The 15,868-nt window shown below is 39.7% G+C and overlaps 1 protein-coding gene across 1 annotated transcript in view; it reads left to right on the top strand.

Annotated features, from left to right (window-relative positions):
* The first annotated feature begins 245 nt into the window (after positions 1 to 245).
* Positions 246 to 15,868, top strand: part of pde6a (phosphodiesterase 6A, cGMP-specific, rod, alpha) — a 30,453-nt gene continuing 14,830 nt past the window's right edge. The window contains exons 1-11 of the mRNA XM_056383418.1: positions 246 to 423; positions 1,492 to 1,563; positions 2,375 to 2,711; positions 3,337 to 3,478; positions 7,186 to 7,338; positions 7,846 to 7,935; positions 8,303 to 8,443; positions 9,502 to 9,576; positions 10,286 to 10,350; positions 10,811 to 10,877; positions 13,570 to 13,617. Of these exons, the coding sequence (XP_056239393.1) occupies positions 2,383 to 2,711; positions 3,337 to 3,478; positions 7,186 to 7,338; positions 7,846 to 7,935; positions 8,303 to 8,443; positions 9,502 to 9,576; positions 10,286 to 10,350; positions 10,811 to 10,877; positions 13,570 to 13,617 (1,110 nt within the window). The 5' untranslated portion in view covers positions 246 to 423; positions 1,492 to 1,563; positions 2,375 to 2,382. The remainder of the gene's footprint in view (positions 424 to 1,491; positions 1,564 to 2,374; positions 2,712 to 3,336; positions 3,479 to 7,185; positions 7,339 to 7,845; positions 7,936 to 8,302; positions 8,444 to 9,501; positions 9,577 to 10,285; positions 10,351 to 10,810; positions 10,878 to 13,569; positions 13,618 to 15,868) is intronic.

The following is a 15,868-nucleotide window of genomic DNA, read 5'->3' as shown; positions in this document are numbered from 1 at the left end:
TATAGAAATATTTTTAATCTAATGACGTGTCAATTCATAGTTGGTCAAAAAGAAACTGTCCCCCACCCTGATGATCAAAAACTTCTCCAAAAATGATAAATTGCAACATCGAACCTGCAGTGCAACATCCACATTTGTCATGCCGATGTTAGGTGTGGTGTATCCCAAAATAGTCTGTGCTCTCTTGCTCTGCAGCTCTCTGAACATACCTGCAATTGACACCACACATGTAAAACCAGCTGCATAGTTCGGACATTTTTTTATTTTCTTCTCTGAAATGATATTACTTCTGCTATTCTAGGTTTTTTTTTATTTTTATTTCTGTCTCATGTTCCTCAGAAAGGGTGTGAAGATGACTGATATCGGTGGTTCATCATCAGAGAGTGGAGAGACATGATACATTATGAGCTATAGGAGACGCATGTAAGTGTAATACTATGTTTTTGCAATGACCTAACCACCAATATTGAATCTCACAATATATATTTTACACACACCTCAGGGAGTTTCAGAAAGGGAGCTGTGTTGGCGAGTCTCTGTTCACTCACACTCACAGTTTTGCTGATATCTTACATGATGACAGCAGATTAACAGAGACAACATAGCTTGAAAAGTATCAAAACTACTTCTACACTTCTCCAGCCAATCCTTTATTTTAATCTGTACTCGATTTCTTCTTCTATGGATATCAGAAGAACTAAACTGTACTGCAAGAGTGCTTTGAGAAATTTCTATGAACAATTTATGCCAACAGGGATTGAGTATTTTATTCTGAAATGGCAGACTTTGGATAAAGTGTCACTATAATGTCTCCTGATATGGACACAGACATACTGTTATCTTATTGTCTGAAAACCTCAATGATGGGGGCCAACATCTTTTACAGTGAAATGGGGAAATTGAATGAGAAAATGCAATTTATAAACCTCTAGCTATAATCTGCATAGTCTAGCCATCTGAAATAACAACCACAAATCTAAGTTAGTTGTCTCACATGAAAGTACACACCATGGTCTTGAATTACAAAAAATGAAGTGATTTGTATTTAAACTCTTCTTATTGATTTTTAACCCATTTTTCTTTTGCGGTGTGCAAACTGTTGGGGGTCAGTTCACTAGGTTTGAAGTGTGTGTATTTCTGACTCTTGCGTGTGTATAATTAGAACTACATCCATATTAAATATGTCTTATCTGGTCCTCCTAATAAGCATTTTGGGTAGACAGAAAAAACATCCATACAAGTGGTTGATAAATGGCTAATGAGCAGAATATTTCAGTTCAACAGGCTATCTGCCATGAGTATTCATTCTCATGACACCGCATAAGAGCCCTTAAGTGTCAACAGTGTCTTGAAGTGAGACAGAGAAAGGAATCCCAGGTTATGTCAATAAACATGGGAAGGTATCATAATCCCAGCGCTGTAATTGGATGCAGGCTTATGTTCACACATGACCATTTAAAACCATCCTGGTAATCCCTTTTCTTTTCTCAGGCGCCTGCAGAGTTGGTTAGCAGGACAGAGGGATTATACACTTTACTGGAGACAATACAAGGACTTTAACAGGTAAGACTGCCTGCTTTTTATTTAAAAGAAAATCCATTAGATCTGTCGGACACACATGTAGGTCGTACATTATTATATGATAACATAATAACATTATATAGACATTAATATGCCTTATTATTATCATAACTTTATTGATAGATTTCTATGTGAAGAAGCTTGTACATGGCAACAGTATAACAGGAGTCAGGGAGGAAAAGTACTGAAATAACTCAACTCCACCCACCAGTAATTGCTAGGGATAGTTACGGACAATTTTTAGCAGGTCATACACAAGTGATCCTGTGTAGCAATGATTATCCCCTGACTCTGCAGCTCTGCTGAGCTTTTTAGCTTCTTTTAGTTCATTGTTTTGATTTTACAGCACATGTACTGTGTCAGTGCTCACTTCAGCCTCATATCCAGCTGCAGCAGGCAGCTCTTCTCACCAATAACTGAGAAACCCATTGTAAGCTACCTGTCCAGCACCAAGCTACATAAAACAAAGTTAGCAACCAGCTAGAAGAAAGTGGAACATTTAAAGAGGCAGACATTTTTCTCAGGAGGAGACAGAACCAGAGCTAAAAGAAGAGAGAATGTTGGACTTGCATTAAATTTGACTCATGGTGGATTTGGGTATTTTTCTGTTGTATCAGTTTAGGTTAAATGACTTGCAAAGTTGTAGTTCCTGTGCAATTGTTCAATGAAAGAAGACATTTTGTGTACAGTTTCCCCAACCAGACTTTTCCCTCTTTGGATTTTAACTGCTAATCAACCAGCCCAGAACATTAGTACCATCTGTTTTAAACTGTCAGAGTACATCCCCTTTCAGCAGCAGTCATGGTGGATGCAGCAGCAGCGGAGCAGTTCCTGGATGCCAATCCGCAATTCGCCAAGCAGTACTATGACATCAACTTCCGGCCTAAGGTTATCTCGGACCTGCTGGACAACAACCGAAAGGCGGCAGTGGACGTCGGCAAGTTTCATGAGCTGTCGACGGTGGAGGAAAGCGAAGTCCTCTTTGACTTGATGCGGGACATCCAGGACAACCTGCAGATGGAGAAGTCCATCTTCAACCTCATGAGACACCTCAGCTTCATGATGAGGGCTGACCGCATGAGCCTCTTCATGTACCGGCAGAGGAATGGTGTAGCTGAGCTGGCAACAAGGTGACTGGGGATTCTTTTAAGTTTTAAAAGAAGCTTTTTCTGCACGCATTTTCATATGAAAAGGGAAAATCAAAACTGGCCGGACACACACTCCACACTCTTACAGTCTCTTATACTATTTTAAAGTCACACTGCTTCCTCTTCCTAGTTCCATCTCCTCCACCTCACCGTTACCTGGTGAGGAAACGTTTCTGAAACTTTGCCAGCACGGAGCACATTGCCTACATTTTCAGGCAAATCTTCAGGGAACCATATTTAATGGACACAGATGCTGCTTTTCACCAGCACACTGCTTCACATTCATACACTTCCAGCTTAATTAAATCAGAGAATGGTTGCTGAGTGTATCCCAGATTTGTACACTTTCTATTTATGCAGTTACACATTTTCATGCTCATGAAAGGAGCCCACTACAAACACACCTGTTAGTATCTCCATTGGTGATATTGAATGTAGTTGCTTTGCTTACGGGCACATTGATAAGTGTTGAGGAACATTTGCATTCCCTCTCTGTTTAACTTTTGTCTGAATGGCAGATTCCCTGTTTGAGTTGTAATTAAAAGAAAAAAACCTACTTCAGTTTCACAGCACATTATAATTTGATTGTCCTTATCTTTACCTGCAGGTTATTTAACGTCCATAAAGATGCAGCATTTGATGACTGTCTGGTGCCACCTGACAGTGAGATTGTTTACCCGTTGGATATGGGCATTGTGGGCCATGTGGCCTCCACCAAGAAGATGGTCAACATTCCTGACGTGTCTGAGGTAGATACACATGGTGTTTAATGTTCACCAGTAATGTGGCACTGATGCCTACAGATACTGATGTGGGCATCAGTGCCATGTTAGTAATACAAATATTCATAAAAAAAATCTTCCCACACATACATTTAACCGATAAATAGAGTAGAATGGGGCAAACTTCTTCCTCCCAATTCATTTTCTTTACTTTTGCCTCCTGTTGCAATTGAAAAATTGAATAGAAGCGTCCACAAATAAATACATGCACAATAAAATCAAGGAAAACAAAACCAAGAAACAAACGAGCCAAAAATAGAGTATATTCGTCTATATTTACTTTCAGTGGTGTAGGTCATCCCTCAATTATATCTTTTGATGATTATATCTTTTAAAGGAGCTATTTGTAAGTTTTTCTACTGCTACATAGGCAACATTAGCATTAGCAGCTTTTTACTGTACTTAGTTCAGCATCAAACTTCATTCCTTTACTCACCAACAGCTGTCTCCAGCTGTGGTAAGCAACGGCAATGTTAACTCTTGTCTCTATAACGTCTTTTCTTCTACTGAAGTTAGCACGCTAACCATCTAGCCCCGGCCCATGTCGTGACTTTCCGATAGCAACTCACGGTAGCCTCCAGTCTGCCCTGAAGATGTAACTGCTCTGAGGGTGTATTATAACCTCTTGTATTATAAAAACAATGACAGCCAAAGCTCTTTGTTCTGTGGCAGAGAAAACTTATTTAAAAGACATACAGTTAGACCCCACTGTAGATGTCTTCTTAAAGTGTATATTTATTTAGAGCATCTTAAATGGATGTATATATTTGTAATATGAAAGACCCATGTGGGAGTGAAACCCTGTCATCCTGTATATGTATAGCACACCAGTGCTTAAAAGAGGATTCATGTGCTACTCGTTAAAAGCTATTGAGTCATTAAATCGGTACAGCTCAGATGTAACATTTTTAAAGAATCCGAAAACCAGTTTGTTGATCTACAACTTCATCCAGCAAATAAATCCTTTCTGTAAAAATGAAACCATTTCTATATAAAATTGGTTCATTGCTCAGTAAACTTTTAATCCCTGTTTGCTGTAGTGTCAGAGCAAGTCCACTGTTGCTCTGCCTGTGTTTGACCACCAGAGGGCGACTTGACACCACAATGTCAACGCTGTTGCTAATTCCCTCCAACCAAAGCCAGCTCAATCTCATTATAGCCAATACCTTTGACATTTGAAAATGGCTGGCAAGCTTATTCCCATGTACACTTCAAGTTTGTCATGCTACTGCAGATCCACCACCTTCTCCTCCACCCCCTCCCCTCTCCCATTCTAGCAACTGTTATTGTAACATTTACACTCAGTAAGGCAGCAGCCCACTCCACATAACTGATGGATTACAAGCCCTCCTCTGTATCAGTTTAGTCACATCTTTTCATGGGAGATTAGAAAGCTCAGCTGCTGATGTACAAATGAAACAGACTCGTTTTTGATTGTTCCTGTTTGGTTTTTTATCTGTTGGTTCTGCTGCCAGGCCGGCCTGGTGTGCCTTCACTGTGAGCCGTGCTGTTCAAACCTCCGTCCGTCACGCCGCAGTCTCACACAAATACATGAAAGCACGATGGGAAATGTGGCAACTGGAACGATATCAAAGCCTCCAAGCCTCAGTCTCCCCAGTCAGAGCGGAGGAACAGCTAATGTTTCCATATAATTGGTTGACTTTATGATGCTAATGCAGTGTGGATGGTTTTTCAGAGTAGTGCAGAGACTGGGAATCACTGTCTCTCTCTGTGCTCTATTTCCCAGTCCAATCCAGTGTAGGCCGGTCATCCAGTCAGGATTCTTGTAGGTATAAAGTAGGGATTATGTTTCACTGGGATTATGTAGTGAGCAACAGCTGGCCTCATTTCTCCCACTTCATCCATCCTTTCCTCCTTCAAAGTGAATTTAATAATCACACACAATACAGCGTAATGACTCCGACTGTTATTTGAGGTGTGGTTCCTCTGGACATGTGCGTGTGAGGAAGGTGCAGAGTGTCAAGCGGAGGATGTTGCAGATGAAGCCGGTTAATCTGTCCTGAATTAGAGCGATCCCAGATTATTCCCAGAGGTCAGGCAGGCCCTGAGCCATTTTCACAGACTCAGCACAATAACACACCTTTAATCTATCCTGTTACACTGTTGTTTCGCTTTATTTATTCTTTCATTTGGTGGAGTAGAAACACCCTGAAATCCACTTAACCAGTTAATGTGTAATAATCCTAGAGGCTATATTATCCAGAGAGGATTTTGTATTCTCATATTTATTATGTATGCATTTTTTTGGATACATGTATTTGCATGCATTATAAATTGATGAGTATTGATTTGACTGCTGAATCTCTAAACCCTAAAATTCTGACACCATCCTACAATGACAAATATTAAAGGTCTACAGGTCCACGGATAGTAGAGTTTGAATTTTGGAACATATGTGGTCATTTGACTTTTTCCCTGCAAAGCCCAGCTGGAATGTTAAATGATGAAGAACAGCCCAGATGAATAGTGTATATAAATAAATAATTTGTGTTTTTCTATATCAAAATACAACTTGTGCTTCTAAAGTGTAGAGCTGCTGTGTAAAGGTCAATGCAAAGGTTCAGCTGAGGATAACAAGCAGGATGAAGACCTCTCTCTGGGCTTTAGGGGGTCAAAGGTCACCCAATAATAAGCTGTCAAACTGCCCAGATCTTTGGAACAGGTTTGTTTGTAAAGCTCTTTCAGGCTGCAGTTGGAGCAGCTTCTGTATGGTGCTGATCCAGGATCAGCCTGGTCCCCCTCATAGTGATTTTCTCTTATGTGTCCTGCACTGTTACCGCATTTCAGATCAACCGCTATGTAGAGAGAAAAATCCGACTTAATGCCTAATGATATTATGACTGAAGGTGCAGGCTGAGAGTTGCTCACATCTCATTACTGATGCCTAAATTAAAAATATAAGATGACAAAAATGGCACAAAAATGGCACAAATATATATATCTGTAGCTGGGTAGAAGAAGAGGGTTTGAGATGCTGTTCAGGTTTCCTTGCTTTGCATGTCACAGCAGCAGTATTAAAATCTCTGGGGGTGGAGACTGAAAGTCGGAGATGATGCTAATGTCTTGATTTTGAGGAGTGAATTCCAGTGGGTGAGAGTGAGGTTTGTAAAAGAGGCAGATAAAATAGTAGAGCGATAATAATTTCCCTCTATTCTGCTCTGCATCATGCAATCTCTATAAAAGACTATAAATGATGTTACTCTGGCAAATTGCCCTGCCCTGACTTAGTGATTCCTAACCTGCACCTAAATTGTGTGTTTCTTGTTTTCAGCCTTACCCAAAGCAGGAAATAAGATCTGAACAAAAACTCAAATATTGCCTAACCTAAATCAAGGCTATCACCAATTCTGGTCCCCCAAGGGTTGTTCTCTGCAAGTTTTTGTTCCCTTTTTTTGCAGCTAATGAGCCGCTCTTCCTCTATTTCACCCTCAGAGGAACACAATTGATGACCCCTGCTGTACAGGAGGAGCAGTAGGTGGAGTGCAGCAGAGAGGGCCTTGAGTTTGTGGATAATTGAAGCCCTTGCTAGCAGCATTTATGGATAGAAGTGGTGTGTTCATCAGAACTGGCTCTGGGAGTTGTGAGAGCTGCAGGGGCAAAGAGTATGGTAATTAAATACAATCAAATCCTTTCTTTCTCCTTTCTCTTCATAGAACCCTCACTTCAGTGACTTTGTGGATGAGCTGACAGAGTATCAGACCAAGAACGTCCTCGCCATCCCAATCATGAACGGTAAAGACATGGTGGCCGTCATGATGGCCATCAACAAGTTGGACGGAACGCGCTTCAGTGCCAAGGATGAAGAGGTAACATCTAACACTGTCTGACCTGGAAACTCACCCTCAGCACACTTAATTTTAGAGATTCAATCACCTGGATTAAATTCAATTTTCAGCTCAGTCAAAACCTGCTTCAAAAAGCCTCGAAACAAGAAACAAGTGCATGCTTTAAAAATGGCAAAATGTGTGCTGTCTACACCTAAATATAATCAGTAGTTTTTAAGATATCCTGCTAAATAATAAATTGATAAACAGACAGTCACCACCAATGACCTGATTGTGCATTTAGATCTATGGGAAAGAATCAGTAAACAGGGTAGGACATTGTGGTCGAGAGTGCACATTTGATGACCGTGATGCTCGTGCATTATTACGATATGATATGTTGCTGACTGATGGCACAAAGGTAAAAGTTACTAACAAATTATGTCAAACTGAATATTGTTATGGTGGTCACCACTGCAATTAGAAAATGTTTTGAAGATGTAAATCAAATGCATTTCTCAGGATCAAACGTGTGCTGTTTTCTTTTAGACCCTAAACAAGTACCTGAACTTTGCCAACCTGATCCTGAGAGTTTTCCATCTGAGTTACCTGCACAACTGTGAGACCAGGAGGGGACAGGTGAGGCTGCAGAGCACGCAGCACTCCATCTATGCTCTCCTTTAGGATCTGAATTAACCTTGTTTCCTTTTAAGATTTAACTAAGCTGCTGAAAGTGTCCCCCCGTTTGACCCGATGCTTTTAGAATCAGTGTGAACAGTACAAAACTGCATTTTTCAACAAAAATAATGTGGATATGTGAAAAGAAGACAAAAATTAATATGCAAAGAAAGTGACATAAGCAATGTATCTGGTGTATTTGAGAAGATGCCCCAATTGAGTAAATTTGTGAAAGCACATAGTGTACAAACAATATGTTGGGAGCCAGTAAGAGTAACAGTCAGGTATGAGGAGGAAGAATTCTGTTGTTTTCTCCTCTGCGGCGCAGGTGCTGCTGTGGTCGGCCAGCAAGGTGTTTGAAGAGCTGACAGACATAGAGAGGCAGTTCCACAAAGCCCTGTACACAGTCAGAGCTTTCCTCAACTGTGACCGCTACTCTGTGGGTCTGCTGGACATGACCAAGACCAAGGTGGGTTACCATAGATGCACACCCAGAGTCAGGGATAAGCTGGATAAGCTGGAAGACTAACAAAGCAACAAATAAAGAGGTCAGCAAGCAGCACTGCAATCCTATCTGTGCCAGGCTGATTTAGTGTCTTTGGTGCCTCGTTTTTACATTCATTTCCAGGTTATGGACCAGGTCACTTGAATAAAGCTTAAGCTTAAATAGTCAAAACACTTAATGTAAAAGCAGATTTGTGAGCAACAAGCAACGTTTGGGGCTTAGTTTTGGTCTTTAAATCTGTGCATGGGTTCAGGAAATGTAAAAACTGTACAGTATTTGAATCTGAAATAAATTTGAAATCCTAGAATAAAAGGAATTACTTTATATAACAATAAACCTTTACAAACTAAATGCACCAATTGCTCATCACATACGCACTGCTGTTTTTTTAGTACTTCCACGCCAAATGAATTTTAACGAGAAGCATTTCTTTCTTTTTCTACTCATCTTTTGAGAAGAGATATTTTTCAGAAACTCCTCTGGGGTGTCTTTGTTTAATCTCCACAGTATCTTTGTCTCATTTTAGTTTTTGTGTCAGTGAACGAAATAATACTTCTGATCAGAACGTCTGATTATTGCCGTACTGTCCCTGTGTATTTGTGATAACCAACATGTCATGAATACTACTTATTGGCTGTAGCTGTCACCTAATTATAAGCAGCTGCCAGTTGATTCCTAACACCTGGCATCTGAGAACAAACACATGTTGTCTGTCTGCACAGATGGTTGTCTGGTAAAGATACTGGGTTTCATGAATAAAGCACTTAAGAATAAACAAAACTAGTAGATCAGCTTTAAGCCAGCATTTTGGAAACTGTGCACTTTGTGAAGACACAGGGAAAAAAATCATTACACGCTCCCTAAGAGGCTGCTGGCAATTAACATTTTCAGGCAGGATGGTGCTGTTGGATGGAACCTACAAAGTAAGTGCATCTAAATAATGAAACAACAGAAGTAGCCACATCAGCTGTGTTGTTCCACTCTAAATCTTCTGTTCTCTCTCTCCCTCTCTGTGTCTGTAGGAGTTCTTTGACCTGTGGCCCGTTTTGATGGGAGAGGTTCCACCATACGATGGACCCAAAACTCCTGATGGCAGGGTGAGGAAACATTCACCAATCCTACAACTACAGCTGTTACTACTGCTCCTACTACTGCTGCTAAACCCAGCAGTTCTCATATTGAAGACTGTGATTAGTATTCTCAGTCAGTACCCTGATATTTACTCTGGTGCCATCGGGTAAAATGTCCCTCTGGCTATGGCTTATCCATGAGAAGATAACTAAGATTTATGGCAGAATTTTCATAAAGTGTGTAGTTTATTGGCCTACAGAGGATGAATCCTGTTTCTTTAGTGATTCTCTGACCTTTCTTCGAGCACCACCATCAGGCCACCAGTGAGGCTTTCTGACTTTTAGTTACCTCCACCAAGGAGGTTATATTTTCACCCCTGTCTTGTTTGTTTGTTGGTTGGTTCGATTGTTTGTCAGTAGGATTACACAAAAAGTACTGAACAGATTTGCACTTTATCAGCAGGTGGAGTGTTCACCGTCATCAGTATTTCACAACTTGATCATGAATTAAGACTTTTTTGTCCTAATTGTATATATATTAAGGTTTGTATATATATTAGTCTCATGATACTTTTAGATAGTGAACTTAGAAAATAGGACATACCAACACAGTAAATAACTATTAAATGTTCTCCCTTTATTCAGAGTCACTGTTGTCATACTATATGACCTGTTCAAATAAAATATATTGTCCACATAATGTCCCTCTAATGTTTATGTTGTGTGTCTTCTAAAGGAAATTATCTTCTACAAACTGATCGACTACATCCTCCACGGCAAAGAGGACATCAAAGTCATACCGTGAGTCACAGCACAGATCTAGTTTAAGGTGTTTGGAGAGGTGATTATTAAAGGTGAGGAGGGACATGCTGGGACCATGTTGGAAAAAGAAACTGCAATGTCATATCCTCCTCACAGTCAAAAAAAATACCAGACAATCTACATCATGGCTAATAAAAGAGTAAAAAAAAATACAATTTCTGACACTTGGCATAACAGAGAATAGAGCCATTTAATTTTTTAAGTCTATTATCAAACATGGCTGCTGGTTTAAATATTAATAATCATCCAAACATTTCATACAGAATAATCCTGACAGTCCCACCTGTGTAAACAAAAAGTTGTACAAGTTATTTAATCCTGGGAGCATCAAATTAATACTGACACTGACTACAAATTGCATGATTATTTTACTTCCTGTTGTTGTGAAAGATGATGATAATGAATAAATGTTATGATTGTTGTGGCTTGTTTTCCACAGGAGTCCTCCAGCAGATCACTGGGCCCTGATAAGCGGTTTACCCACCTACGTTGCCGAGACTGGACTGGTCTGTGTCTGTCCTGTCCTCTTCCTTTGTTTGAAGTTTATTTGAGATTTATTTAAAATGTCAGAGCAATGTCCTGAAGTGAGTGTTAACGCTGCAAGATTATCCCAGCACCGTGACGGCATCATGAATAACGAATACAATCACATTAATTAAGGAGCGAAAAGTAAAACCCCCAAAAAAGTTCCCATTTGTAAACTTTGTCAGGTGTTGGGTTTCAAAACTGAACTTCACAACCGTACTCTCCATCGTGGTGTTCATGACGCACAAAAGCCCAGCAAGCTAAATATTTCTATAAATAATTGGTTCCATGACACGGACACTGACACTGGTTCAGATGTGTCATGTTTTGGCTCACAGAGGAAAATTCAGACCGCTGAGATTTGAATTGTAAAATTCAAAGCTGTTGACTTCTGCTTAAATTAAAGGAAGATTCCATATGTCATCTTTAAGTTTGTGCTAATGGCCATCAGAACTGTGCTTCGTGAGCGGCTTCGAGCTGTAGCAGCATACTTCATCATTCTTCCTCCTCGGTCTTGTGTATGTGTAACTTGTGTCTGCCAGACAGGTTTTCTAAGGTTACTGTGAGGAAAGGCCTTAAATCAAGGCAGATGAGGGCGAGAAGTATAATCAGATTTAAATTTAAAGCATCAAGGTGTCACATTTACATTCTTAACTTACAATGAGATACTGAAGGACACTTTGGCAGGTCACGTGGACTCACCATGATTGTTGAAGGTATCGAACATGTGACCTTTCTACAAGAGGCTCCACCACCCGGGAGCCATAACATGCATGAATTAAACAACAAATGAATAATGAATGAACAGTCAGCAGGTTGAATACGAACAGTGGCAGCTCTGTTCAGCAGGGGAGAGATAAACTTTAAATGTAGTAATAACAACAACCTTTTTTTTGGTCCATTTTACAGCAGATTTTAACACAGTGGAGCAGAAATCCCAACACAAGGGCTGTTTGGGACTTTAGATGTCAGTGTGAAGAATTTACAGATTTTAATCAAAAACACTGAGCAGCATATTCAGCATGTTCAGATTTACTACCTGTGGCATGTGCAGGGAGTTCGATCAACTCCTCTTGCGTGGAGACCGACAACAGCCAAACAATAAAAACTAAAGTAATGATAATGCATATAGTACCTCTTAAAGTTAAAGGCTTTGAGGAAAACTGTGCTACAACCAAGCAGCTTCCTCCAGGGCTAAGGATCAAGGCCAACGTAGCAGTGCCAAAAACTGCAGTTCCTCAAATGACCACTTGAAGCTTCAAATAGAGTCAATCCCCATAGACAATTTCCTCCTTCATGACAACTGTGAAGGGGTGAAGTTTAACAATCAACTCACCTGTTTGAATTTTATTAAGGCTTAAAGTTCTGCATAATAGAGGGTGTGGCCGCTTTGAGTGACAGGTGGGTCAGGTGGTTTTCCACAGCAAAAACTTGGCAATCTGGAAAAGTGCTTGCAAATATCACCATATCAATTATCTAAACTGTGCAACGTAACATAAACATTTTAATTTGGCAGCATGGACAGTGTTTCTCTGAAACTGATACCAAAATGTTTCTGAAGAAAGTATTTAGTTTGTGGAGCTTGCTGGCAACATTATGCAACATGTTGGGACGTACAGCACTACATTTACCTTAAAAACTTAATTTTTTTTTTTGTTAAACACACTAGTTACTCTGCTGTGTAACGCCACAAGAAGCTTGTACATTGTCAGATTTAGTCCAGTATATTAATGGACCTTGTATGGTGACATTTTGGGTGTTTTTTTTACAATTGGTGGACGTGTCTGGATTCAACCAAAACCTGTAGTTCTGAAGAAATTCTCCTTAATTCTGCTCATCTCTTGCTCTGACTTTAAGAGAACAACTTTCTCCTCTGCTGTGCAGGACTCTGTAAAACCAATGTCCTCTAAAAAATTTCAGCATATCTTTATAGGAATCTGTGGGTGGTCAGACGAGCAGAACGCCATTAGGCCTTATTACACAGTTGTCAGTGTGCACACCGTTGTGGAAATGAAAAGTGCTCAGCCACACGCTGCTGTGATGTATAATTGTAATTTCTGCAGCCAATGTAATTAATTACAGCACGCTTTTCCCAAACCACTGAGCCCGCCGCTGCTCGTCTGTCTATCCCTCCTTCTGCTTCAGCCCGTCTGTGCTCTTCCTGTCCTTCCATTGTCTTTGCTGCTCGTCATTTTTCAACTCCACATCATCTTCCCACGCTCCTCTCCTCCTTTCTTCTTCTTCTTCTTTCTACATCATGTAAAATGTGAAAACTTAATTTCTCCACAGAGTCACCTTTTCATAAGTCGAGTGAAAAAGACATGTCAGATTGACACTAATGCTTTTGGATGCAAATTGATTTAAACTGTGAAGCATTCAAACTTTGTCAGCTTCTGATAGTAACATATGAACATGTGGTGCTTCAAGCCAAGTGAGGACATGAGAAGTTTGAGAGTCTTATCTCTTATTTGATCTAGACATTTTCATGTTGTTATTCCGTCTAAACCTGACCTTTTCATATTTTGGTAATCCTTACAGATTACACTGGCAATTAATTCACAGAATAAACCACATGATTTTTTTCTTTACCCCAAAACCAGAATCACCCCCCCCCCCCCGTCACTTTATAACATAATCATCCTCAACTTTTTTCTCTCTTCCCTTTTTCAACAGATTTGTAACATAATGAACGCAGCAGAGGATGAAACTTTTGCATTCCAGGTAAGATGACTGCAACTTTTTTTCTTTATGGAAGCCCTGGTTAAGAGACAAATCATTTTTCCGCCGTATGGTACTGACTCAACTCCACTCCACTCGCTTTTGGTGCCATATGGTGGTGTTGTTACTATAGTGATGACAGACAAAGCTATTGTGACATCATCTTCAATGCGACACACACATGAACAATGGAGGACATTGAAAGGATACCAAACATTTGCAAAAAGAACCAGGTCCCAGTTCCTATCCATAACTTTTACCCAAAGGAAAACCAAAAAAGTAGAGTTGAGTGGAGTCGAGCCGGTACCATGCAGCTGAGAAGAGCCAGTCGAACAGCAACAAACAGCTCAGCAACACAAGTTTAAGCCAAAACTTGCAGAACAAGACCCCAAATCAAAAGAAAACAGTTATAGAATATTAAGTTACCCAGTAAAACGTGAAGCATCTATTTTTCCAGAAACATAAGGGACTGAAGATCAACGGCTTAATTTGTTTGCAACACAGTTGATTGTGTTTACTATGAAAAACACTGCATGAATGATTTGTGAAAAGAGGGAACGGAAACTAAAACTTTTATTTTTGCCAGGAAAGTTACAAACAACTGACTTTCAAAACTTATTTTTAAGCTTTCTGACACGGTCAATATGTCTCAATCCTCTATAGACGTGAGTACAAAATGTTGGTTGGCTAATTAGTCACTTACTACTGCAGTTTATTAAAATCTTGATGCATTGCTTCCAAATTTAATGAATATGCAGGTAAATGAAAAATGTCCTAATTATCTGCTGCAAGATGAATAGTTGTAATATACATTTACATTTATTCACTTGGCAGAAGCTTTGGTCCAAAGCAAAGTACAAATATGACCATACACAGATGGTATCGCATTATTCTGACTCGTATTATTATTATTATTATTTATTTATTACACTTTTAATTATATAGGAAAGAATACATCCAGTTCACCCCAGCCTCAGTCATATATTTATGCAGCTTAACACCTATAGTTGCTGTGAGAGAGGAGAGCAGTTTGGCTCATCTTTATCTGTGATCAGATCTTCATGTAAAGAACTAAATGACATCAACATTTTTCAGTCAGATTACAGTAACTGCATTTGCGCTTGAGTGATGGGAATAAAATGGAGCTGAGAGTATATGTGAAATAATGAAGTTAGCTATATAATGGTCCCTCTCGTGTCATAAAAGACCACCAGAGAACAATCATAAAGAACGATTGTAATGTCCTCTGTGAATAAATGATATGTCCCACATTCTCTGCTCTCCTCAGTTTAAATTGGTTTCCTGAAGGCTACTAAGCTCCCGATGTATTTATCTTTATTGTACTTAGTTTCTGATACAGTGCTAGCCATTGTACCTGCTCATGTACCTGTGGCCAGTATACCTGCTCATACATTCACCCTGTTTCAGAACTGCTGACAGCGAGTGTCTGAATGTTACCGGGACGACCCACCATTATGTCCTCTTACACAGTTTGAGGTTGAGTTATGTTGCTATTATGTGTTGTAATTTTCCTCATGTAGCCACTTTCCTCCAACCTGCCTTATGCAAATCTGATTCATCGGGGTTTCCCTACATTTCCCAGAAGGCTTTGAAACAGTTTTTTGTACAGTGGTAAGATCCATCAGAGAAAGGGTCACCCTTTAATGAAAAACCCCCTATTATTATCTCTGTGACTGTACATGATTATCTCTGTTTCTTCTTGCATGGCTGTTGAAAGTTGGTAGAAAATGGCACTTTGCTGTTTTTACTGCTTCTGCTCTTCTATTTTTTTTCCAGTTACTTTATACTTTGCTTTTATAAGAACCTGTAAAGCACTCTGAACTACATTTGAGTGGAAATGGTGCAACAAAAAGGACAACATTTTCCATCATCAGACTCCATTTAGCTGCTTTAAATAACTCAACTTTGGATCATTACATGATGTTTTGCCAGACGTCCATTCATGGTGAATCGTGCAATAAACTACTATATATTTTTTAATCCAAGAATATCCTGTTATGTTTTCCAACTCTGATGAAGCTAAAGGGCTGCATTAGTTCACCAAGCATCCATTTAAAAAGCGTTAGACTCCAACAACACTTGCAGCAGCAGTATGTTGAGATTTTAGGGGCAGTGAGCAGGTGAATTATTGATTCTTTTCACTTTTCCTCTGAATGTAGAAGTTCACGTTACATTTCTGTCAGGTTCCTGCTTTCATGATGGAAAAATGGTCAGCAAAACAACAATGTTACAG

The sequence above is a fragment of the Seriola aureovittata genome, chromosome 8 (assembly GCF_021018895.1).
Source record: "Seriola aureovittata isolate HTS-2021-v1 ecotype China chromosome 8, ASM2101889v1, whole genome shotgun sequence".
Taxonomy (NCBI): domain Eukaryota; kingdom Metazoa; phylum Chordata; class Actinopteri; order Carangiformes; family Carangidae; genus Seriola; species Seriola aureovittata.
This window is presented reverse-complemented; position numbering and strand designations above follow the sequence as displayed.